This window comes from Montipora foliosa, chromosome 13 (assembly GCF_036669935.1).
Source record: "Montipora foliosa isolate CH-2021 chromosome 13, ASM3666993v2, whole genome shotgun sequence".
Classification (NCBI taxonomy): Eukaryota; Metazoa; Cnidaria; class Anthozoa; order Scleractinia; family Acroporidae; genus Montipora; species Montipora foliosa.
This window is the reverse complement of record NC_090881.1, coordinates 31268155-31293018: the sequence shown is the minus strand read 5'-3', so window position 1 is coordinate 31293018 and position 24864 is coordinate 31268155. Positions and strand designations below refer to the sequence as shown.

The window sequence follows — 24864 nt, the reverse complement described above, 5'->3', positions numbered from 1 at the left end:
GTTTGAGTTCGGGCTACTTATTTATTTATTTATTTATTTATTTAGCTTCGCCTAACTGGAATACAATATAAATATATAGGTAAAAATAGAAAAAATAATACAAGGAGAAAAGAAAAAAAAAAAAATTATTAGGCGGGGAGACCACTACAGCATAGCCAATTACAGTGGATCCCTCGTTAATTATTTATATAAAAATACTTAATAATTAAAGCTACTAATATGTAAGCATGAAACTTGAGAGGAAACAAAGCGGAAGTCCAAATTGCTAGAAGCAGCACGTTAGCGGGCATAGGAGAAACCTCGCTGTGTTACACCTAGGACAGATTGTTCTCCAGGTTCTAATGTCGTCAACGTCGTACAAGTTCAGAGTCTTTTTATAATATTGAAGTAATCGCAGCGACAAAATTAGCGAAAGCAGCGTTGTCGCATTGTGTGTAAACTTCCGCCAACAATTCGCTGCGACAAAATATAAATGAACCAATGAGAGAGCGTCATATGGTCAGCCGAATTGAATTAGAAAACTAGTTCACATTCCCCTTCATACGAGATCACTGCGCGTGCACCGAAAAGGCGTCGTGTCGCAGCGACTTATTTTGCAAGTAGTACACACGGAGCAACTTGTCGCAGAGACTTGTCGCTGTCACTTGTCGCCTAGTGTGTCCAGGCCTAGGCTCGATTATCAGCCGCTGTTTCGGGAAATGAGCCAGCGCTCACTCCTTTATAGCCGTAGGAAGACAACGGCTACCTCTTTCTCTTTGCTCACAGATTAAACCGTTGGCTACAATGTGAACACTGAACACTCAAATTTAAGTTGTCACTCGCTTTCATCGGCAATTGGAGTTGATGAGACCGAAGCATTTGGGTTTAGGGTAGGGGTTAGTCTAAGGGAAATTCGACCTTTTACTTGTCAATCGTCTTGTAAATCGTACCGTTGAGAGGCTATCGAATAACGGCATTTCCAAACCAATTGATTAAACTCGTAATAGTATCCCGAAAGGCTTTAGCGAAAGGGTATTGTCGTATGGAGTATACGATTGGGTCTATCACGAATGAAAGGCAAGCAACAGCAATACTCGTTTTTCCCACCAAATGTTACGGAAACAATATCAATAACAGCGTCAATAAAACCCAATCACGTAAAAGAATGATTAACCATTTACGTTTTCTAGCGTCTTTAGATATAAGACAATAATAATTACCGATGAGATCCCTACAACAACCGTAACTGAAATACGCTTCTGCGTTTGCTGATCAACGTGGCAATAGCTGCTAAAGAAGATAAGACCAAAATGGCAGGGTGGCTCTGTGGAATGTATTTGGGGATACTGGGCTCGCATGATGCAGCAGAGACATCATTCTGACAAATTGATCGTAACTCATGAATGAAGGGGGTAGTTTCTAAAGAAACTGTGGTGCTGCGTCAGTGGGGCAGTACCGGTAGTATACAAAAATCTGGTTTTATCAACGGAGTTGATAATGTAAATTGGCCACCGTACAGAGATTCTTGGTCAATTTACATTATCACCTCCGGTGATAAAATCAAATGATCGTAACTCAGTTGAGTAAGTTTCATTAAAGAGCTAACATAGGCGTAAAAAATATGACTGCAGCCTTGCAGAGAAGTTTAGACACGAAACAGGCATGCCCAGAAAACCAACCAGCCAAAAGACGTATACCTAAGTGGATGTTACGACGTAAACTGAATTTTCTTTAAATGACCGACATTATCAGAATGTTTACTGAATAATTCAGGACTGACTCCAACAAGAACTAAAAATGTTGCAACTGGAATCAGAGAGGACAATGAGATATATTTTCTCGACAGATTCATTCAAGATAAGGCGCAAGCTCGAATTTGTCATAGTGTTGGCTTTCCTTGGGGTAGACAAATATCAACTTGTGCTGAAGATATCTGTAAAGATGTTATGCACTGGAGGTACTTTTTTAGCATTGAAGCAAAACGCTTTAAAGCTTCCATAGTGAACTCTAGCTTCATGGGTTTACACAGGAGTTCCATTGAATGGAATCCCCTTTTTGCGATCATCTTTCAGTTTTTCAAGTTTAAGTTTTCTGAGTTCCTCATCTGATGGAAGCAGAGGTGGTAGATCATTTCCAACAAACTCAACAATTCCCATTTTGGCTGAGTCTGTTTTCCGAGGAGGAATTTTGTACACTTTTGTATATCCACTTTGCATATCTTCATAGCGAGGCAAAAGATGTCCAAACACCTTGGGTATCTGATCTTTTTTCTTTCAGAGAAGGAAAAAAAAAAATTGATTATGAGGTGACAGGACGATGTTATTTATTGCTTATTTGATACTATGGGAAAACAGCCCAATGCTGATATAAACTTCTGAGCAATCAGACAGGATACCCAACTCCCAAGTACCCAACCCTGCAAAGAGGCCCCTCTTGTGTATAAATAACCTACAAAAACGGTAAACAACCACAACAAACATATCGACTTACTGTAATCCAGCTGTTAATAGTTTCTTCATCTCCCTGTTTAGCAAGGTCTATCATCTAAAACAGAAAAAGAGGATGGAGGATGCAAACTGCAGGTTTAATACAGGTTTAATACTGAGGTTAGGGTTGCAGGTCATTGTTTCAGCATAGCTGGAACTTCCCAAACCTTTACTTATGCTGACATTAGGCCTGAAAAAGAATGTTTAAGCCTTAAGGTTGGCATTTTTGCATTTAGGTTTGGGTTGTTTCAGTTATGGTAAAACAACGACCTCGAACCCATCGCTTCGGATATGATTATCGATCATTGCACCAACCCTTTCCGCGACTCGTGACAAATCGTGACATCTATTTATCGTTGTTTCGATCCTTTCGTATTGAACAAGAGCGGTAATAAGGTTCTTGTACAAGCGCTTCCTTTTTTCTCGGCTCTTTGGTTTAAACTTTAGTAAATTTTCCAGAATACGAGTCCGTGTGGCCGCCATCTTGATAAATATTATCCGCTGTACATGTTTATTGAAGTCACCTTACCATTTCATTCTTGTCCCCAGATTCTCTACGTCGTGTAAAAGTCGTAAATCCTGGGAGCCAGAATTGGTCAATCAAGAGATGGCTTCGATGGTGTGGAAAGTGTTAAGAGATGGAACGTTTCTAAAATCTATCTTTCCTTGCGTCAACTTGATTCCTGTTCGTTGTAAAACTCATAGAAAGTTTCCTACTAGAAAAAGAATTAATCCCTTCGTCAAGCCACGAACTGATCTAATAAAGAAACTTGTTCTTGCATTGGTTCAACACGAACGAATTCAGACCACACATCACAAAGCACTACAGCTAAAGAAATATGGTGATTTGGTAAGAAGATTAAGCTATGATCAAAATCTTTCTTTCTCTCAGGTGCAAATGTGGCGAAAGGTGCACGAGATTTTCATGAGCAACCCCACCAGCTGTCTGTACTGTGTAAAAATCCCAACAGCTTCGCAAGCTAAATGTTTTAAAGGGTATAACACGGCAAAATTTGTCATGATTTCCTCAGTATAGCCATCCACATAGTTGTTGCTTTGTATTTTGTGTTGTGTTTCATGGTGGAAATACAATGTAAAAAATTATCATTTTCAGATTATTACATTGGCACTGCGGCGCCGTCCACCTCCAGACCTGGATATGATTGAAGATGGATTTGTTCTCACTGAGGCAGAGGCTGCAGAAAAAATGATTAAAAGGCGCATAGTAAACAGAAGAAGCAAGAAAGTGATTATTCCTCCTCAAGTTCCAAATGAACAACAGTACGTGGAGAGATGCAAGAAGGCAGCTTCAGATATGTTGCTCGGGGTAAGAAAAACTCTTGCGGTATAGGTGTTTGAGATGCTAATTTACAAGAAAGAGTTACTCAGACACATCAAGAGTCAAACCCATTACCCTTCTGGGCCCTGTTGTTCAAAAGCTGATTAACGCCAATCCCAGATTAAAAATTAACCAAGGAGTTTATTTCTCTACTCCCAAATGCTGTTGAACGCTGATATTCTGCAAAAGAAGTTGAAAACATGAAACGAAAGTTTACGCTAATCCTGGATTAAGTTAATCGGCTTTTGAACAACCAGGCCCTGTTTACTAGTTTGAAGACTAGTAGGGCCATCATCAACACCACCTACATCCACTCAAAAACTATGTATTTATTTATTTGTTAACTTCGCCACACCTAGACTTGCCACAACTTGACTGTGAAAGCGAGCAAGGGACGAAGTCCCGGGAGGAGCGACAAAGTCGCAAGTCCGCTGGACCACCTATTTATCTGTTGGCGGAAATGGGCTTTAAGAAAGTCTACGCCACACCGAACAAAAATACAAAAAAATAACACATGAAATAAGTAATAAAGTACTTGGCAGGGACACCGCAACAGCTAAGGCCAGTTACTTTAAACAAGGTTCAGGTGTCGGTCATGAGCATACTTCACTCTGCTAATATAATTTGATTTGAACATGCGCAAGTGTTATAGCTGCTATTAGGGTGTTACATTGTTTCAAACTTGATCCAGAATTCTAGCTGCTTTGAAAAACAACTGAGGGTCCTGCATTTCATGACTCTAAACACATGAAATTCAGTCATAAAATTAGACAATGTCGGGTTTTGCTTTCTTCCTTAGAACTGTTTTCCACTCTTCATTTGTTTTACAGGATCAAGAAGCACTGGATAAACTTTACAGCACACTAAAGGAGAGATACAAGGACAGATATGGGAACTTTGTGAAAATAACAAGCATTCCTAACCCTCCAAGACCCACATTTCCAAATATGGCTTATGTTGAACTAAGAGACAACTCTCTTCCCCCCCTCCCTAAGTTACCAGTTGTAGATAATGGTAGATGGGTTGTGTATGGATGGAAAGATGAGGATAGTGACTATAAAGACGCAAGAAATTCTGTTGCACAAAGTCAGAAGTAAGGGATCATTATGCTGGTGTTTGACAACAATACATTATTGTTGTGAAAATGAAGATGCTGAACACTCACTTGCCAAATACTGCCCCAATCAGCCCTTTGATTTCCACTGGGTCATTAAATTGCAGTATCCACCTGGGTAAAGCACATAATGAAAAAGACTGTAAAAGTGTACTACACGCCTGAATACACGTTTTCAGGTTTAAGGACGTTTGTGCCCAAAATGTTCCCACGTACAGATTTTTTAAAACTTGCTACGCAGAAAGGTAATGATTTACTTTTGCCAAAAAGGCAAAAAAAAATGGGGGGTCACCATGCTCGTTTTTGACCTCGAAAAACGATTCATATTAGTCTAAGAAAGAAAACTTCGGTCACACGAGAGCATAAAAGGCAAAATATTTGTAACTTCTCACTGACAGTTTTTTTCTGTTTTTTGTTAATATGGACAAAATCAGAAAAGGAAGTGATCTACGGAAAGAAAAATAGGGGTCACCGCGCATTCAAGAGAGTAAAATCGCTGCGACGTTCTCAAAACGGTGGTATATTCACACTGTTACGTCATTGCGTGACATTTCCTACAAGACCTGGGTTTCACAGCTATCCCATAATGCCACACGCTTTCATTTTCCATTCTTGTGGAAAATGTTTGCACCTTTGGCGCGTGGTCTGCGATGCATGACAGGTGCATGACATGCGCGAAAAAATGCACAGTAGCAATGGGCGCGAACGTCCTTAACACAGCGATTTTAAAGGGACGTTTATAGCTTGTGTTGCCGTATGTCTTTCCTCACTCCCTTAAGTCTGCTTGAGAAGAAAAATGCTGTTTACGTTTTTCAAATATCTCTTTTCGTTCCAGAGATATTCGAGTTTTTAAAATATGCAAATTAGCCAAGTGATGACGTCATACGCTCAACCAAATTTTGTTCAAATATGATGAAAAGAGATATCTCAGCCAATTTGTATCAGAAATTTTTGATTTTTTTGCAATAAGATTCTACTAAATGTTCTCCACAATATGAGCTTAACAGTTCTGTTACCATGGCATCATACTGGGTTCCAGACCTCCCCCATATTAAAAGCTTTTCTGGCCACCTTTGGCATTCCATTTTGATATTTGCTAACAGCACTTCATATGCATGATCCAGCAAGCATATTAATATGTTAGCTCAAGTTTGTGGCCTTGATTAACATTTTTCAAGTTGAAAATCACTAACATATTGAAATCAAGTGGGTGGGGACTGGAAAAGAGTGAGTTGCCATGGGAACAAAATTTTTTATAGCCAAAGGTGTGTTTCCTGTAGAACTATTAGACTACCAAGTCAAATTGGCCAAGTTAGCTCTATTTATATACTCAATATAATATTGGGTTGAGTGTATGATGTCATCAGTCATCTCATTTGCATATTTTACCCATTTTACAAACTTAAACATTTCTGGAAGTAATGAAGATATTTGCAAACGGTAAATGGCGTTTTTATCCTTTCATGGAATTCTATGTGACAGACTCAAAAAATCAAGGAGTAAAAATTTGATCATAGTACCACTTTAAATAGGGTGCCACTTTCAAATCTCGATTTTCTACCCTTGGTGGCACACACCTATCCTAAATTGTCGGGGTAGTACCCTCCCCCCCCCTCCGCCCCCCCCCCGGGAATAGAACCGAAATTCTTAGAGCAGTTTGACTCTCCCAGACACATATTTCACTGAAGATTATTGTTGGGTTCCCCTGATGCCTTTGAAAACAAGCATTAAGATTACGTTAACTTTGCTAAGATCATCTTTTTATTTTTTACTGTAAGCAGTAATGCAGTAATGAGGGACAATGTGTTTTTGAACGAAGAAGAAATGTAAAAAAAATTATGATTGAGGAGCAAGTAAGGTATTTTTTCTCACTTTTTTCTCACTCTCTTGCCAGTAAATACAATCTGCTTTCAAATTGACCTTATTTACTTGTTTTCTTTTCCGTAATGCAAACCACATGAATACTTATGAGATTTGATTCGTTGTTTTGTTCATTAAAAAGAAGGCATGCAATCATAAATATAAGGGAACATGTCCAGCTGTATCAGGAACACAAACGCAATATGAAATGTGGAAGGATGCTGTGGCATGCTAATTCCTGCTGGAAAAAAATGGCACAAAATTATATCCTTTCCACTTTGGCAATGACCAATATTAATTTATTTTAGGAGCCTTTTTAAAGTTAAAAGTCTATGCTCTAATATTATTCCAGACGAAAAAAAATTGGAATTTATTTTTTTCATGTAAAAAAAATTACAAGAAAATAGGATAGTTTAGAATGCCCCAATCAAAAACAAGAGCAGAAAGCTTCCAAGCTTCCAAAATCATGCGTTAGAGAGCAAAGCGAGCATGGCACAAACTTACACGACTCGCAGCTGTTTTTCTACCATATAAAACTTTTGAACAACCATGGACACGAATTGGGAAAAATAGGAGAAAGTGGTAACTTGACACCCCGCAAATACTTATTTTAGGAGGTTAAAATTCCACTTCTTAAAAGTTGTTGAGTACAATACTTTTGTCACAAAAAAAAAACACATAATATCTTGATCTTAATGAAAATGGTCGGTGTTTTTAAGATGAAAACTGACTCCACTTGTAAGCTTGTGACTATCCTGTTCAAAATGGAAGGGTACATTCGGAGTTTACTGTCTCCAAGTGCACTGAGAATTAAAATAAGACTTTTTTTCCTGGTTTTTCTCAGTTTCTCCAATGTTCCGTATGGTTGGACATCCGAAAGCTACTGTTGCAAAAGCGGAACATTTTTGCGCGGAGAAACAGCTTGTGGTTGCCTTGTGGGAGGAGAAGACTTTGCAAACATCTAGAAGTCCAGACTACAACGAAAGAACCGGTTAATGGACTACTCAGACGGAATGCTATCCTATTACCTTAAGTGATTTACTCAACATTTATGGCCTACATATTATAAAAGGTCTTCCAGAAAACACGAACCATCAAATCGCAGCAATAAATATAAACACGGATCAGCTTACATGAAAAAAAAATCGTTTATTTTTACTTTCTTTACAAATACTCCCGATTCGTACGTTGGGAAGCTTTAGAAACTCCGATTCTTTGGAACAAACATTTCGGTAATCATGAATGTTATGCGATTTACCCATTCTGTTTTCAGTTCTGCAAACGTTGACGAAGTAATCTTCAACTGGATTGGTAGGAAAGTAGAAAGTAGACGAAGTGAATGTAGAAGATGAAAGGCGAAAGACTGACTTTATATATGCGCACCCTGTTAGATCGGGGAACGGGACGTGTTCTCCGTTCTGAGCACGCGCACTTCGAAAAATGTTGGCCTCTATCGGACGTCGGTGACCGTCGTCGGCCGACCGTCCGCCTCGAAACCTTGTGCGCATGCCCAGTACAGAAACTCGTACTCGTAGAGTACTCGTAGTCGGCCCTAATCTAATGTCCCTGTGATGTAGTTGTTTAGCAGTGGACGGAAAAAAAAAATTGATATTGCGCTTGCACGAAGCTTTCCTCACTAACTGAACTTAATTTTTTTATGACGTCAACGTTGCTTTTCTCGTTGCTTTTGAGCTCTCTGATAATGAATAGAATACAGGAATACAAGTTTATTTAAGTACGCTGGCCACACTGACACAACAGACGCTGATTTCCAGGTGGGGCATAGGTGAACATATTACAATACGTTACAAGACGTAACAAATATGCAGTATAAGGCATCAGCGTGACCCAAAGAAGGCAAGGAGAAAAGTTTACCTTTAAATACCGAAATTGACCGAGCAGTTTTATCCTCTTAGGGAAGATTGTTTCAGGGCATTGCACCCCTATACTTAAAAAGTATGCTTAAGAAAATTAGTCTTTTGGCTTTGGAAGTTCCAGGTCAGTTTCAAGATTCCAAAGATTATAGTTTATCAGTGCTACCTTCATTAAGCTTTGTAAAGGAGTCTCTCAAATGGGGGCGGATTGATCATTGAGAATTTTGTACATTAGGATGGCCAAAGGGTACGTTCGATCGATCGTATTCCGAAATAGGCCGCCTCGTCTCTACCAAGCCCCCACGCGTTTCTTCGCACTTGTTTTCTTATATTTGCGCTTTCCCTACAATCTTGAAGCCTGGAACAGGCTACCCCTGGGATAATAGCGGTGCTTCAGTCCTCACGGAGCCGACTTCGTTCCATTTTCCAGAGCAGGATTATCTGTTCCCTGTTCAACGCTCTTGTTATTCGGCACTTCAGTAATTTGACTTTCCGATTGTGATCCACGGTCTAAATGGGAAAAGAAAAAAGTGATTAAGTTGATTTCAATCTGATCAAGACAGTTAAACAAATCGTTCTAGCAAAGATTAATATTTTATTGGTAATGTTGTCGAGAAAATTAGCCGGTGTTTACATCCTTCATTTCGATATGAGCTCGTCCCGATTCTCTCTTAAAAATTCCTTATAAGTCTCGTACCAGTTCAGTCATACCAACGTAAGTTTAATCGTCCTGATGTGCCGCATCGAAATTAGGGAGATTTCTAATAATAATTTTGATGAAAGAAAGAAGTAATCCTTGCACTTATCCGAACAATTTAAGCAATCGTCTCTTTTTAGAGCGAGTTTCAATTGAGTGTCGTAAAACCAAAACCAAAGTAATTACTTTGGCCAATCAGAGAGGACTGAGACAATCCGGCAAACCAATCAAAACTCGAAGTAATTACACGTAGCCGACACAAAGCGCGGGAAAATGTGCACGCGTGAGCCACGATTGGTTTTGGTTTAACTTCTGATTGGTTGAAAAAATGGCGCGAGAACTTTGAACCAATCACTGAGTGAAGTAATCATAAACCAAAGTAATTATCTAATTACTTTCGAAACCTAATTGAAAAGCGCTCTAGCACCATCTTAAATATGTGATTTAGTCACCGTTAAGAAACCATCCAATTATAATTTAAGATCTAATAATAGTTTGGTACTAGATCCCCCCCCCCCTTTCCTAAAGTTAAACCACTAGCCACACCAGGTGATAGGTCTTTCAGCTTTGCTGAACCGAAACTTTGGAATAAACTTCCCTGCAGTTATATTAGGACCTCTGCAAGAATCACTATTTTTAAATCGCAGCTAAAGACTTATATGTTTTTAAGTAGTCTTTGATTTAAATTAAATACTTATAACACATATTTTTAAATTTACTTATAACACATATTTTTAAATTTAGGAACTCTGAACTTATTTATTATCTTTTTTGTTATACGTATTTAATAACAGTATATTTTTAAATTAGAATTTAGCATATTTTATTTATATTATTAACTCATGGGTGATGGGCTCCTGCTCATATTTATTTCCAATTAGTAGTATATAATTATCTTACATTATTAGTATTAGCATATTTTTATCTTATATTGTCAGTATTTAGGGATATTTGTTGTAATGCGCATTTGAAAACTTCAAGTTGATAATTGCGAAATATAAATGAATAAAGTTAAAGTTAAAGTTATAGACACCTGTAAAAATTCAGGGGCCGGTTGCTCGAAGCCTGGTTAGCGCTAACCGTTGGTTAAGAGATTCAAAAGCTATAGGTTTCCATGGTATTTATCACCTTTTAAGGATTAAACCACTGCAAAAACCGTGTACGATCAAAACTTGCTCTACGTTGGATCAAAATAGATCGTGACCACACCATAAAAAACTTTAAAATAGAAAATATCCTGCAAAGGTTGGTCAAGACAACGTGAACATAGGCGTTGTTGCTTGCAATATTTCGGCTGGCCAACACCAGCCTTCTTCAGGTTTATTGAATGGATAAATGCTAGTAACAAGATCTTTATATTTACCGGAAATGACATAAAAATGCTACGTGATGTGTTATAAAAACGGAAATGCATAAAAAAAAGAGGAGAGAGAATAATACATGATAACAAGATGAAAAAAAACAAAAGAAAATTAAAAGGTAGCTAAACTAAATTACATTTCATCTCTTCTGTTAAGGCCTGCAGGCTCCAGTGTTTTTCCTCTGTGTCGTGTCACTAGTCACGACTAGTGACTAGTCACTAGTCGTGACTCCATCAGAAAGGCTCGTGAGGCATTCCTCATACACAGAGGAAAAACACTGGAGCCTGCAGGCCTTAACATTTCCGGTAAATATAAAGATCTTGTTACTAGCATTTATCCATTCAATAAACCTGAAGAAGGCTGGTGTTGGCCAGCCGAAATATTGCAAGCAACAACGCCTATGTTCACGTTGTCTTGACCAACCTTTGCAGGATATTTTCTATGGTATTTATCGCTAGTGGAAGGTTTTAACGGGATTCGAACCCATGCCCTCTGCGAGGCAAATGTCGCGCGGAGAATGGGGTGTGGCGCTGTGTATTTCACTGGAATGAGGAAACTAACTCTTACCAGTATCATCACTCCTTTGGTAGATGCATTAAATTCAATACACTTAGCAAGTATATTTCACCGCGCGAAACAAAAATGTCAAGTGATCTCATACAGACCATAGAAAGTCGGCTTGATTGACAGATCAGATTTATGCGTGAAAAACGAGCGCACGTGCTTGCAATTAGTAACTTGTGCAAGATTTAAAACAAATATTCAAACGTGAACGTGAAAAACTCTTTAACGCCGAATTGGTGTCTAAGCCGTCCCTCATGAGTTCACACAAAACACGTATAGTATCCTTTCGTTAATCAAATCTTCTTAGTCACCAAATGAAGGCAGAAAGTGGAGAGGGTAAATAAACAAAAAGGTTTGTGACGGCGGCCCCTCTGGATTGAGGTGAGCGCTGTTTTATTTTCGTACTGAACTTCTGGCTGGCTTCTGGTTTTTTCATTTCGTCGATGTCTTAACGTGATTCGCTTTTTTTTGTGACAGGTTACAAAACCGAATAATCAGTTGAAAGCGTACAGTTCAGATCAGTTGATCGCCCAAAATGGAAACAATTATGAAAGGCCATTTTTCTTCTTTTTTTTATAGTAAGTTACGTTATTAAATTGAGAAGGATTGCTTGTTGCAGCAAAGACACTCGAATACACCATGTCTCACTGATGTTATATGATTCATTTATAAGATAAGCTAAAGGGCGACCGGGACACAGAGGTCGTGTTCCATTTGGAATTGGGATCAGCTGTTACTTAAGGCAGGCATGTTGGTTGGCAATAAGCCATTTCGAAGTTTCTTGAAACGAATGTGCGCGTCAGGATAAAAATAAGCATATAATTGTCTTTTTGTTATAGTAAATAGCTGCAAGAATTTTCATTAGAAATCTTTGTTTTTTAAAAAAATAATATATGCTTGCTTTTATCTCTACCTTTCCCCCTTTTTTGAAACTCTGAACTCGCTTATACAATACAATCTCTTTTCGCAGAATTTGCATAATTATTAAAATTTTTTTCCCAGCAGAGAGGCACTGAGGTTATTGTTCTTGCCAACCATCACGGCCACTATGACGTCACATGCAAACCAGCAATGTTGGGGTTTATTTCTAAAGAAACTTTGGTGCTGCATCGATGGGGAGTGTAACAGGAAAACTTGGTTTTACCAAACGAGTTGATCAAGGTAAATAAACCGCCTTCGTCAGAGCGAACTCGCTTTGACGAAGGCCTAACGCTCGGAAATGTCACTTCGCAAATCTAATTTAACTTAATCGATTTATTTGATAAACCCAAATTTTTGTTGTCTGTGTTGAAAATACAGACAACAAACTGAATTCGTTTTCGGTTGATCGAAATTCTTTACCATCTCTAAATAAACTTGGTTGAAATGGTTAAGGACGATAGGTAGCGTCTACTGCTGTTTTCGTGGGCTTTTGAACTGGTTGAGGGCCCGGGGGGGGTACTCCCTTATAAGGGCTTAATGGGGACGTGCGGCCAGCCAGGGTATGTTTTTCGGGATTTTTGTCTTGAACAGGGTATCGAATTTATCATTTTTTGTCTTAATCAGGGTATCGATTTATCAATTTTTGTCTTAAACTGGGTTAAATGTCTTAAACAGGGTATCAAAAATCGGAATTCTGTCTTAAAATGGGTAGGAAAATCAGCGATATTTGTCTTAAACAGGATCGGGGTATGAGGGGCCGCGCCGCACCTCCCCAACCAGGGATACATCAAGTACCCCCCCCCCCCCGGGGTTGAGGGTCGCTCCAGACTGTAAAGAACGCCCGCCTAGAGGTAGGGATATCCGGCGGGAATTACCACGTTTCAACCGAAAAACGGTTAAAAAGTCTTATTTTGGTAAACCCAAACTGGCCACGGTTGGATCGGCTGTGCTCACTGAATAGCAAACGACACAAGATACCTATATACTGTTATAAATCACTATAGGGGTTCAGTAATCTGAAGACTATACAAACTCACAAATTAGTCCTCCTTACCTGTGACTTGAATCTGTTCAATGTCTTGCGAGCGCCTACTGTTGAGAGACTTACTTGCAAGGTTTCTGGTCGGTCTAAACACCAGAATATAGACTTTAGGTCCAAAAATACACAACAGGAGAGTTGTAGCATTTAAAGTTGTGATAATGCTGATAGTTATGGTCGCGTATTCTTTGTTGACGCCAAATTGTACAGGAATGAAAGAAACCCAGATAATACAAGTTGTATACATTGCAAAAGCGATGTATCGTGCTTCGTTAAAATTTTCTGGTGTTTTACGCGTTCTGAAGGCGTAATATGTACAAAGCAAGATTATTAAAGCATTGTACGTTAACGCGCAGACAATGTCATAAGTCTGAATGTTACACATAAGTAAGACGTCCTTTTTCGTAGGAAGAACGAAAACTGTTTCAGGTGGCCACTTTGCAAGGCCAATTCCAGCGAAGGCAATGTCAATGATGATGAAAACCGCAAGTATAGCGATTTGTGAAGCTGGTTTAATGAGAATCGGTGGCTTCGTTGACCGTGGGCTTCTTTGAAAGATTCTCGCAATCCGATTTGTTCTTATCAAAACTGCTGCATAACACAAGCAGAAAGAGAATCCCATTCCAACACGCTGGATAACGCAAACAATAACCGAAGGCTTAGCCATTAGAAAAAAGGAAGAAACGTAACAAGACAACAAGCCAAATATGAGTGCGTATGTCAGCTCCCTTCCGGAGGCTTTTACCAATGGGGTGTCGCTATGAACGATGAATAAGATCCCGACTACCAATGTGCACATTATGCCGAGGCCAGCAAAAACCATGACCATGATAAGCCAGCTTTGAGCGATGTGACGTTGAGGCAATGGTTCACAGCCAGTCCTATCTGCGTTGGCCCGCTCACCTTGCTGGCAAGGATGACAAGATATTCCGTCTACAAATTTAAAACAAGTAAAGCACATAAGACAAACGAGATCATAAGCCAACTCCTCGAATCATCTTACATCGCTTCGGGATCAACATCAATCGAAGATGGGGGTAGCGCGGGGCTATTAGATCTCCTCAGAAAAATAAGAAAATACAAATAGAGAACATTACAACAGATACAAACTATACATTCGAAACCCAAACAGCGGCTCCTATGCCCTGAACAGGATAAAACTTTAACCTATTCCGATGCAATAGTATGATAAAGTAAACATCTACACTGCACAGACAAGACAGAGCTCGAGGGAGATACCCTCGTATGCGCGATGAGGTTACGAGTGCAAACATCTCTGATCGAGGTTGGAGATGTCTTGACGACTCTCGCTCATGAATGTCGTGTTGGTTTGAAGTGCATGCTCAAATAAATAAATAAAATAAATAAATAAACAAATAAAACTTCACAGCCTTACCTTTTAAATAGTAGTTATCAGGACATTCTTTGCAAATCCAACAACATGATCCGGCAAAATCAAACAATTTGTAGTATCCTCTAAGACAGGGTTCACCACAACTCGATAATGGAGTTGATCCATTTTTACCGCCATTGTAAAGCTTGGTAGCATTGTGGAGCTTGTCATTCCAAGACGCAACCTTCTCGTATCTACCGCCCTCTAATCGATATATGTCGTACTTCCCTGGACCATTTCCGTTGCTATCGAACATAACATGTCCAGCCATGCCGGTAAAGCTGACGTTGAAAAGTGTATCTCTTAGATTCTTGCCACTGAAGTTTTCTATCATATTGCTACACAGTCCCTGTTGGGAGGGACAGAGACTTTTGTACATCTTGTCCAAGCCATGCGCAAGCGCATAAACTGCATCAATGACAAACGGTACCTTATCGTCAATGTGCATGTCCAAGTTTCTCAGAGATAAACTCTCTTCGCAAGTACGTTGGGGTTTTTTCAAGCTACATTGAAATTGCATTTCCCAAAAACTTTCAAACCAGGGATTTACCAGGCTGTGGTTTCCAGGTTTTAAAGACGTGAAGTAGTCTGTAAATAAGGGAATACTTGCCTCAGTAAGACTTACGGTGATCGCACCCTCTGCAAACTCCTCAAGTCCCTCAATTGTTTTTCTTCGCGTTCCCCAATAATCACTTGCTACCCATGTATATTTGCCAGCGCTCTTCCTGCGCTGAGTTTCTTCGAGAATTCTTCTCGAGTCGATATCCGTGCAGAACAGTACCACTCCACGGACATTCGGATGCTTCAAAAATTCATTAAACATGGCATTGATCTGAGATTTGCCACTCAAGCCGTCCTCAATTTTGAATGACCCTGCAATGCAAATGTTTACCGCTCTCGCCCCTATGATGAACTCTCGAATGCCCCGTTCCCCGTAAATACCCTCTGAACTTACAGTAAACACAGAATTCCAGTTCAGTCCACGCACAATGTCAACCATGGCGCGTGCCTGGTAGTTATCTGGTGGAACAGTTCGCACGAAGTAATCGTACATAACTTTGTTACTGAGATCAGGTGTAGTTGACGCGTAGCTTATTTGCGGTAAGTTAAACAGCCGTAAAAGGTTTGCTACTTGCACAGAAACAGAACTTGCTGCCGCACCCACAACCCCTGCCAAAATACGATCTTTGTCTGATGAAGCCGAAAACGGATTTGGGCAGTTGATAGAGTTAGTCTTTGCCATAACGAACTCTAAAGACTCCTCCAAAGCTCGCGTATACCAGCCACAAGTGTCGTAAGCTATCATTCCTAATGTAACGTTCCGTAACAGATTGGGGTCTTTGTTAATTTGGTCCACTGCAAAGATCATTGCTTCCAGTCTATGAATGCCTCGCTCAACATTCAAACTTCCACAACCTGGGCCATGATTCGTTGTATTCTTGCTACGGACAGGGAAAAGTCCGCCCAACACGATGTTAGCTTCGGTATCACTTGGAAACTTAGCATTGGTGAAACCCTTATTCCTGTCTTCTTTACGAGTTGAATGGCTTGGATAGCTGGGTGCAGTGGCGAGTATTTGGCCGAAGTATATGCTTGATAATGACAACGCGAAAAGAGCGAAGTTGGCGCAAAGTTTTACAATGTTTGTGTGGTTATGGCACGAAGGACGCATTTCATTGTTCGGCAGCATAACAGTGATTAGCCTTGTAAAGATTTCTTGTAAGAAAAACTGTAACTTGTTTTGAATTTTATCGAAGCAGTAGCCGTTGTTTTCGTCGCAGAATATGAAAACGCCGATGTATTTAGAGTCGGAGATTAAAGCACCTGTAAAGTAAACAGTCCATTAGGCTAAAATGTGGGCGCCGCATTTCCTTTGATAATAGAAGATGTTATGAATTTCATAAAAATGATAAATTTACAATATAATGAACTCCGTAAGGGTAACTTAACAAAACTACGTAGATAGACTCTTCAACAGAGAGGTTAAAAGGTGGTTTTGTGCACACCTGGCAATTTCGTCTACAAACAAACGACAAACTTTTCATACATAACTGTTGCAAACCAGTTCCCTGTCTGAGACCATTATGAGTCGTAGCTGTACGCTTGAAAAATTCATGAATATTGAATGAAACTCGATAAGCAGAAGTAAATGAGATCTTTGCCAAAATGGCTATTACGCGCAATTCATAAAAGAAAGTGATGTCATGTAAATTCGCCGATCGATTTAAAGCATTTTTCGACCTAGCAAAGTGATATTTGAATTTCTTGGATTCATTTTACTATTGCCCCAGTGAAAAGGAGTGTAATCAGATTCACAGCATCATCACCTGGCATCAAGGAATGATCTAATCGTTATATCATCAAACGCAATAAATGAAATAATGCAGGCGACTCCGAACAAGAAGATAGCCTTATTAGCCATGAAGCCTCTATAATAACAATTTCTCTTTAACGTGTGAGATATGAATTTAAGAGAACAAATGAAAAACACAAAGTCACGTTTCATCAGCTGTGGTAGGACTCTGTTAGAATTCAACTTCTCGATTCGATAACTTTTCAAAAACATCAAATTATCGTGGCTCCATGTGAGGTCTCATTTCTAACTTTTACGTATTGCGTTATTTGCTATAAAGATGATCGCAAACGTTATCTCGTAATAAAGATGATCGCAAACGCTATCTAGTAATCTGCGTTCGAACAACAAGGTAAGATCATTAGTTAAGATTACTTAGTCAGGCTACTCAACACCATTGCGAAAAGCACAAATTATTAAAATTGCAATCGGAGAAAATCAAATTCACCTGCCTGCTATATAAATGCTGTGCTATTTGTGGCTACAGTCGTCTTGTTTACTGTTTTTCACTTGACATGGTCGAAAGATCAGCGACAATCAACGTAGAACACGAAGCGATCTGTCAGACGCAAGTTAAACAATTGAATTTTATTTCCGCATCGAGGAGGGACCCGTCTCATTCTGACACTTGATTAACTGCCAAAGATAATGTTCCAATAGTATATTTCCTCTTTCCCAATGCTTGTATCTTTTGTAAACAGGCCTTAAACGTGAGCCCGCGGACAGTCAATTGCAACAGGCACACTGGCAATCAATACAATTTTTGACAATAGAACCAGTTTATCACAAAAAAAACTAACAACATTTCAAGAGATGATTTGATCTAAACAAAAATTACTTAACACGGATGTCGTGACGGCGGTTTTCACTGGAAATCTTGTTCTAGATTCTTCATTACTGCAAAAAGCAGAACCTAAATTTTGTGGAAGTGTTTTTTCATTCTTGAGCTCAGCCGGTGTGGTTTATGTTGATACGGCTGAGTGGTTGAACAACGACGTGGAATGTCTCTCTCTAATCTAGAATCCTAAAAAAAAATTGCATAATTGCGTTTTATGACGTCTACAAAGTGATCTGCAAAGACACTTAAAGAAATGAGGCTAAAGCGTACAAGTTCAGTGTGGTTAAGTGACAAAAGAAACTGGTATCAGTACGTGGGTTTTGTTTACAATTTCACAGTGATCCGGCTTCCCCTTCGCGCCCACGTCCAACGCCTATTCACCGCTCGGGACACTTTTTTTTAAAGCACTGGCTAAAGCACGGGTAGAATTTGACAGTTTTGATACTCAACGACGACAGTTTGGAATTTAAAAGACGTTGTAAAACTGAGTTTTGCTCCGTTTTGGTTACCGCAGGGTCATTGAGCCTTGACGTCTAATTGTTAAGTAGATCAATAGGCAATATCCTAACATAATTGAATCAATGAGTAAGCTAACTCACCATTACTCTCAGTTCTTGGACTTTCGGTTCTGTGGAGATTACGTCTTTTTATTCAGAAGGAGCGGGAAATATATCAATGCCTCGCTTGAAAGTGAATTTCATTTAGGGGCAGCTGCTGCGATTAAACGTCGTGCGTCTGTGAGTAGAAAGACCCTTCAGGCCTCAAAATAAAGTATTCCACACGTCGTTTCGTGACGTAAACGAAATACCAAAGAATAATTAACTAATACCAAGTGAACAACAAAGGAGCGAGATTTATCTTCGCGTTCACGTGAAACGACAAACGTGAAAACGACAAGCGTCAAAGAGCGGGCAGTTGTATGTCGCGTCAGTAAATTAAAAGCATGAACACTTTTTCAAACTTTTCGTCTCCTTGCAGTACAATTTCTTGATATTTGTAGCTAGCACGCTACATGTCCTTTGTGGGCCACCTTAGTACTGAAATACGACAAGTTCTCACTTTTTCATCCATTTCGCTTTCAGCGTCAGCATCGCAAGTTAAACTTAGCTCATTTTGGACTTTAAACAAAGACTTCATCTCAATATCTACGTATCTGCACTTATTTACAGGTCAATGATGCAGTCGTTGAAATTTCTGAAAAGTATTGCGGTCCAATCAATCGGCAGGTTGCGAAAGCGTAAATGCTGTGGTTTGTCCTCTGATAGCTAGACTAGCTATTTCATTTGGACTGAAACTAACCGCTGGGGAATTTACTATTAGTAACCTATCTACTGATCAAGGTTGCTAGACAGCCTACGAACTGCAAGTTCGAGAGAGAGAGCTTGCTCGCAGTTTTGTGGCTAAAATTTCTGAAGGTTACAGTGCACCGTTCATACCCTCGTGTCCCGATAAGCATGTAAAAAAAAAAAGAGAATAAAAGTTGTCCTACCAGCAAACCTTGCCAAGAACTGCCATCAGAAATACATGACCTCTACTAGTAAACCCGGACTGAGACCGTTAAGTATACACCATTTTTACATAATATCTGAGAAAAAAGTCCGACTTCCCAACTTGTGAACGGAGCTTCTCTGTTGGCCAAACGCTTCTGGACTGAAAGACCAATGAAAACTGTACTGAAACTGAGCTGTTGGCTTCCTTTGTTGTGAAGCACGCGGAGAGAAACTAACCTCTCTAAGATCTCTTAGTTTCGATCTGTTTCATCTATTTCAGTTTCTGCGAAAATCCCTTCCAGTTACACGTTTCTCCTGGCACCGTGGTGAAACTACAGTGTAGACTAAGAAAACTTCTGAAACCGTTAGATACCTCATTTAAGACACGTGCAGAAATTTAATTTAAAAAGTTATAAACGCTGTAGTTACATATATAGCATCCTCTTGGAGAATGAGCCTATCACTGAATCAATAGGCCACTTTCGATATATTAAATATATGATATGTTAATATCTTTCACATTCATTGCAACTTGTTTCTATTGTTTTTGTCCTCTCTGCCTCTCTATCAAGCTGAATAGTAATATTTCGAAAATGGCGTACCCAGTTTCGGTAGCAAACAGTTTAAGTTTGAAATGCCTGCTTTCTCTAACTTTACCTCTTTTGACCAAGAAATAGTTACCGTAAACCGATTGATTTGCGACGGAAACGTAAGTAGTGTAATTTCAAGGAAGTACTGCCAAAAAATAAGAAAAAAGGGACTCAGTTTTATTTCCCGCTTTGCTACGCTGAACTTGAAGGCTCGATTATCAGCAAACAAATATAAGTAATTCCAATGTTCCAGTATATGGTTTTAATTAACATTAGCCTTTATCAATTCATCTAGAAACTTCTTCTTTTTCCTGTCATCTCAGACTTGTTAAGAGTACTTAATTCAAAACGCACTAAAAGTAATATTGATAATTAAAAGAAACCGTGGTGCGATGACATGTTGAAAAATCATGTTTACATTTCTGAAGCATTCGCCACTTTAATCAATTTTAAGAAGTCTGAAAACACAAAGAATTGGCGGAAGGTAGATTTTTCAATTTTCAAGGAGTAACCGACTCGTACGCCAGAAAGGACCACGATAATTTCATAGCATCTAACCACTGTTTTGTCTTACAGCAAAAAACAAAAAAAATTTGAAATACCTTCGAAGAAGTAAGTATTAAAACGACCGCGTAGAACTAAATTATCATGTTAGAACTAAACTGCACAACTAGACATTTTCACTTTGACCGATCCCAGTAATTTTCAAGAACAGTGTTGAGAAGGCAAGGACAAAGAAGAAGAAGAATAGTATCTACTAGAACAAAATCACCTCTAGAGAGAGTTCTGCAGTTATGGAAATTGTTGATAACCGTTTTCTTACTTTGAATGACCAACCCGCAATGTCTGATGACTCCCTTGTCGTAAAGAAACTGCTTTCTTTAAAATCGAAGGCCTTCAACGCCACGAAGGCCTTCAACGCCACGAAGTGCAGCTCCATAAAGGCGCGGCTCCATAACTCCATCAACGGCACCGTAAGTTAGTAGCGCTATCAAAATGTGTCTGAAAATAAACTGTTAAGGATGTGCTTCCACTTCTGATAACATATGGTCTGATTGGTGGAATTAAAAACAAAGGATTGATGTCATGAGGAAATTTGATGTATATTGGGTATCGCCGTCAGCGTGTTCGGCTTTTCCTTTTCATGTCTTTCTTCCTTTAAATAGATAGCAGTGAAATAAAACATAGACGAGAATAATGCCCGAAAAATGTCGATAAAAGAAACAAAAAAATGACACTTCTCCCCTTCACTCCTTCTCTCTTGGACGATCTTATTCATAACATCGGTTTTAGAAATTCCAGTCGGGAAAGAAACCTCATTTATCAATCTCAGAAAACACCAGAAAATCTCCAGTTGGAATTCCCAAGGTCCAATGGCACTTGCGATAATATAGTGAATTCGGTTTTAGTCTTGACAAATTAATAAACGATAGACAGTATTTTATGCCGCCTTTTCAAATGCCTGTTTATTTGTAAATTAGATTCAGAGAGAATTGAATCGAGTCTCCATTGAGTGAGGATGGCATGTATTTCCAAAGCAATTTGTCACATTAGTTTTTAAAGAGTGTTCTTCAAAAACGGAGTTATGAAGTTTTTGATCAACAATTCAATTTACATCGTTCAATGAACCTAAGTGTAAACAACTGGAGATAGAAAAATGACAACCACTCAACAAAATACGATTTCCTCTTCACACTTACACTTCTTAATTTTGTTAACCTTTTTATTCCCAATATCGAAACGTTCATTGTCCCAACTACATAGATTTCTTTGTTGGGTAGTTAGGGTTTAGGGTCTCCGGTTTTTCTTCACCGATATACACCGAACCTGAGGTGAATAATTGTTCTAGTATAATTACATAGGTGATTATTTGAAAAATATACATTTTCTGTAAAACAATTAATTTCTTCGTCTGTCACCTCGACCAAACGGCTTGCGGCCATTTTGAAAAAAACCGCTTGGGTGATTATCGCGTACAGAAGCTCGTCACCTTGAAGCGTGTAACTTACAACTCTTTTCCTTGAAACAAAGCTTGGGATTTTAGGGCACCAATTTTATGCCCAAATATGGACAAAAATAAGGTCGAAGCGGCACGCGCGGGAAAATGCACGACGTTACATCCAAATAAGGATATTTTTACACTGAAAAAACCCCCGCGCTGAACCAGAGTTAAACTCTTCAAGGTCACGAGCTTCTGCACGTAAATAATCACCACAAGTGCAAGGAATCAGCGCAGAGAATTTTCAATAATCACCTAAGTTATTATACTTACATGAGATATCAAGATATCAAGACGTGGATGATATTTGCTGGGCTTGGGAGAAAACGTATGTCAATGTTCTGGATGACCACGCTTCAATGAAGACGTAAGCATAAGAACGCCTTTGGGAAATCTAAGTTTATTATTAAGTTTATTCCCGAGATAAGAAAAATGAATTGGAAATGGAATGTCATGAAACGTAAATATTATAAAACAAAATCGATAGAGACTGGGTGGCATACATGACTCCAAGGAATTGCGTTGTCGGCATGCGTTGTAAGTCATCCATTAAGAATCACTTTGGTAAGCTGTGCGAATCCAAGGGAATTTTGCGACCCATGATGCACACGGAGAAGAAAGGCTCGCCAGACGATTTTAAAACTCTTAAGGAAAAACAAACGATCATCAAAGATCAAAGTGAGGTAGCAGAAATACTGAACGAGTCAGTATTTCACAAATACTATGCACTTAATGTATGGTCCCGGGGGAGTTAGTTTTGTTTTTCCGCGAGCCCTGATGTTCGTATCGGGAAAAATCAGGCATCAATGGAAAACAAAACTAACTAGAACTTGATAAGCACAAGGTCGTTGGAACAGTAGCCATGAATCTTAGTAAGGACTTTGACTTCCTTTCGTCTGTTCGCTTCCGGCACAGGATCTCATGCCAAAAATTCAACGTTTTGTACACACCACATCTTCTTTAAGAGGCGCTTTTTAATTCTTTAGAGTGTCAACTATAAGATGTCCAAACTGCTTCAATAGTTTTCATGTCCACGAAATGAAAAGAGCTTTGAAGCACACACCATCATAACATGATTGCATTTTCAAGCAGTCTCACTATGGTTTGCTGCCGCCAAGCTCCAATAATTTTTCTCCACACAAGCGATATAGCCGCCATTCATCCTGGAGCTTAGCACCAAGTCTGTCATAAAAATCCACGGCAACTTTATTCCAATGTAAGACAGACCAATCAACTCTAACACACTCCTTCTCCAGAGCAATCTGAAATTATAAAACAAAATTGACCACAGCTGACAACACAGAGAGCTTGCGCAAGTTTTTGCATAAATTTAGCAAAGCACATGGCTTGCTTTCCTCGTATGCCTGTCCACGTTTTGTGCACTGGCTCATTGTTGTTCCTTAGTCAAAATTTGAAGTTTCCATGTTATCTTGATCCTAAATCTGATTTATTTGCATACCTGGAGAAAAAGAGTTAAGAAGGCCACCATGTATGACCCCACAATACATTGAATACTAAACGACAACGGTTGGATTTGAGATTAAACATCGTTTTAGGCCTAATTAGGCTTAAAAAGTTATTGCTCCTAACCTCAGTCTTAATCTGAATCCTAATCTTAATCTCAATGAATTAGGAGCAATAACGTTTTAGGCCTAATTAGGCCTACAACGATATTTAATCTCAAATCCAACCTTCGTCAGTTAGTATTCAATGTATGGTGGGGTCATACATGGTGCTTTAGTGTTTCGTTTCGCTGTTTTGTGGTTTAGTAATGCCCCCGAGACTGCCAGGGTTTCTAATTAAAGCCGGAGGCTTGTGAAACTCGACGGCTATTTCACTTGAATTAGCTGTCTTGTTTGATACAAAGTTAGTCTAACTTTTGCGAATAACACCAGAAATGTGCCTCACAAAATACGAATTCCTGAAAATGCAGAAGGGGACAGAGGAAATGAATCACCGCGCACCGGTGGCTCAGTTGGCTGTCACGCGGGAGGTCGTGAGTTCAACTCCGGCCGGACCAACACTCAGGGCCTTTAAATAACTGAGGAGAAAGTGCTGCCTTTGTAATTACATCTGCAAATGGCTAGACTCTCTAGTCTTCTCGAATAAGGACAATAAGCCGGAGGTCCCGTCTCACAACCCTTCAATGTTCATAATCCTTTGGGACGTAAAAGAACCCGCACACTTGTCGTAAAGAGTAGGGCATACAGTTCTCGGTGTTGTGGTCTGTCTTCTGTGATGTATCATGGTTGGGAGGGTAAATGCTCGGAGATATTAGCTACACCAAGCTACTCTAAAAATCCGAGGGTAAATAAAGATATATGATATGATATGATAATTGCCTCGGACCCTTCGAGAAGCCCGCTAGTACAGTGCTTGTTGTCCCTTCACCGCCTTCTCTTGAAATTTCGCCATCAACGCACATTATTATTGAAAACCCTGCTCACCTTACACAAGGCAATTTTGTTCGGTAAGAAGCCCAGGGCCTGGTTGTTCAAAAGCCGATTAACGATAATTCCAGATTACAAATTACCCAAGGAGTTCATTTCTCTTCTCCCAAATGCTGTTCAACGCTGATGTTCGGCAAAACTTTACATTAGAAGAAGCCAATCTTGAAAAACAAAAATTACCAAAAGAAACTTTCACCAAAAAGTTGAAAGCATAAAACAAAAGTTTACGCTAATCCTGGATTAAGTTAATCGACTTTCGAACAACCGGGCGCAGATAAGCCAGCCTGGTCACAACATTGTTTTGTGTTGAGGAAGAGGCAAAACAACAATATTAAGTTTTTGAGGTATAGTACCGCTCAGATATACGTTAACTGCGCAATGTTGTTGGTATAAGAAAGTTAAAATTGTTTGCCTCACCGATTTTGTCCAGGATTGTCACTTTTGTCTTTTTCTAAGTGCCAAATTCCTGCAGTCATGAATGACAGGGATTCATCCATTAACAAAAAGTTAAGTATTA

At 39.3% G+C, this 24864-nt stretch overlaps 4 protein-coding genes and 1 long non-coding RNA gene across 13 annotated transcripts in view; 2 read left to right on the top strand and 3 right to left on the bottom strand.

The window, feature by feature from the left end:
• Positions 1 to 20: 20 nt before the first annotated feature.
• LOC137983894 (large ribosomal subunit protein bL17-like) lies at positions 21 to 2980 on the bottom strand. Its single transcript, XM_068831056.1, has 3 exons — positions 2781 to 2980; positions 2470 to 2523; positions 21 to 2249 (listed from the first exon to the last, which is right to left on the bottom strand). The coding sequence occupies exons 1-3, from the start codon at positions 2946 to 2948 to the stop codon at positions 2001 to 2003; spliced, it is 471 nt and encodes a 156-aa protein (XP_068687157.1). The 5' UTR covers positions 2949 to 2980; the 3' UTR covers positions 21 to 2000.
• A 69-nt stretch (positions 2981 to 3049) lies between these two features.
• On the top strand, positions 3050 to 6837 carry LOC137983889 (large ribosomal subunit protein bL17m-like). Its single transcript, XM_068831049.1, has 3 exons — positions 3050 to 3315; positions 3580 to 3792; positions 4635 to 6837. Exons 1-3 carry the CDS (start codon positions 3073 to 3075, stop codon positions 4899 to 4901), a joined length of 723 nt encoding a protein of 240 aa, XP_068687150.1. The 5' UTR covers positions 3050 to 3072; the 3' UTR covers positions 4902 to 6837.
• A 133-nt stretch (positions 6838 to 6970) lies between these two features.
• On the bottom strand, positions 6971 to 21197 carry LOC137983882 (metabotropic glutamate receptor 3-like). 8 transcript variants are annotated; one of them, XM_068831033.1, is made up of 7 exons: positions 19546 to 19668; positions 19308 to 19486; positions 18418 to 18553; positions 17433 to 18004; positions 14631 to 16451; positions 13250 to 14167; positions 6971 to 9162 (listed from the first exon to the last, which is right to left on the bottom strand). In XM_068831033.1, the coding sequence occupies exons 5-7, from the start codon at positions 16315 to 16317 to the stop codon at positions 9053 to 9055; spliced, it is 2715 nt and encodes a 904-aa protein (XP_068687134.1). In that variant the 5' UTR covers positions 16318 to 16451; positions 17433 to 18004; positions 18418 to 18553; positions 19308 to 19486; positions 19546 to 19668; the 3' UTR covers positions 6971 to 9052. The 8 variants fall into 8 exon arrangements, with proteins under 8 accessions (XP_068687134.1, XP_068687140.1, XP_068687136.1 ...); XM_068831039.1 differs by having other exon boundaries at positions 17429 to 18004; positions 19308 to 19669; XM_068831035.1 differs by having other exon boundaries at positions 17429 to 17539; positions 19308 to 19668.
• The window catches only part of LOC137983897 (uncharacterized), a 25093-nt gene continuing 11512 nt past the window's right edge, over positions 11284 to 24864 (top strand). Inside the window, exons 1-3 of the long non-coding RNA XR_011119051.1 lie at positions 11284 to 11655; positions 11752 to 11852; positions 12277 to 12435. This is a non-coding gene — a long non-coding RNA (uncharacterized lncRNA). The remainder of the gene's footprint in view (positions 11656 to 11751; positions 11853 to 12276; positions 12436 to 24864) is intronic.
• LOC137983893 (thialysine N-epsilon-acetyltransferase-like) overlaps positions 21618 to 24864 on the bottom strand; it is a 10170-nt gene continuing 6923 nt past the window's right edge. Inside the window, exon 5 of one of the 2 annotated variants that reach the window (XM_068831055.1) lies at positions 21618 to 23159. In XM_068831055.1, coding sequence (XP_068687156.1) covers positions 22995 to 23159 — 165 coding nt within the window. In that variant the 3' untranslated portion in view covers positions 21618 to 22994. The remainder of the gene's footprint in view (positions 23160 to 24864) is intronic. The other variant, XM_068831054.1, reaches the window with a different exon arrangement.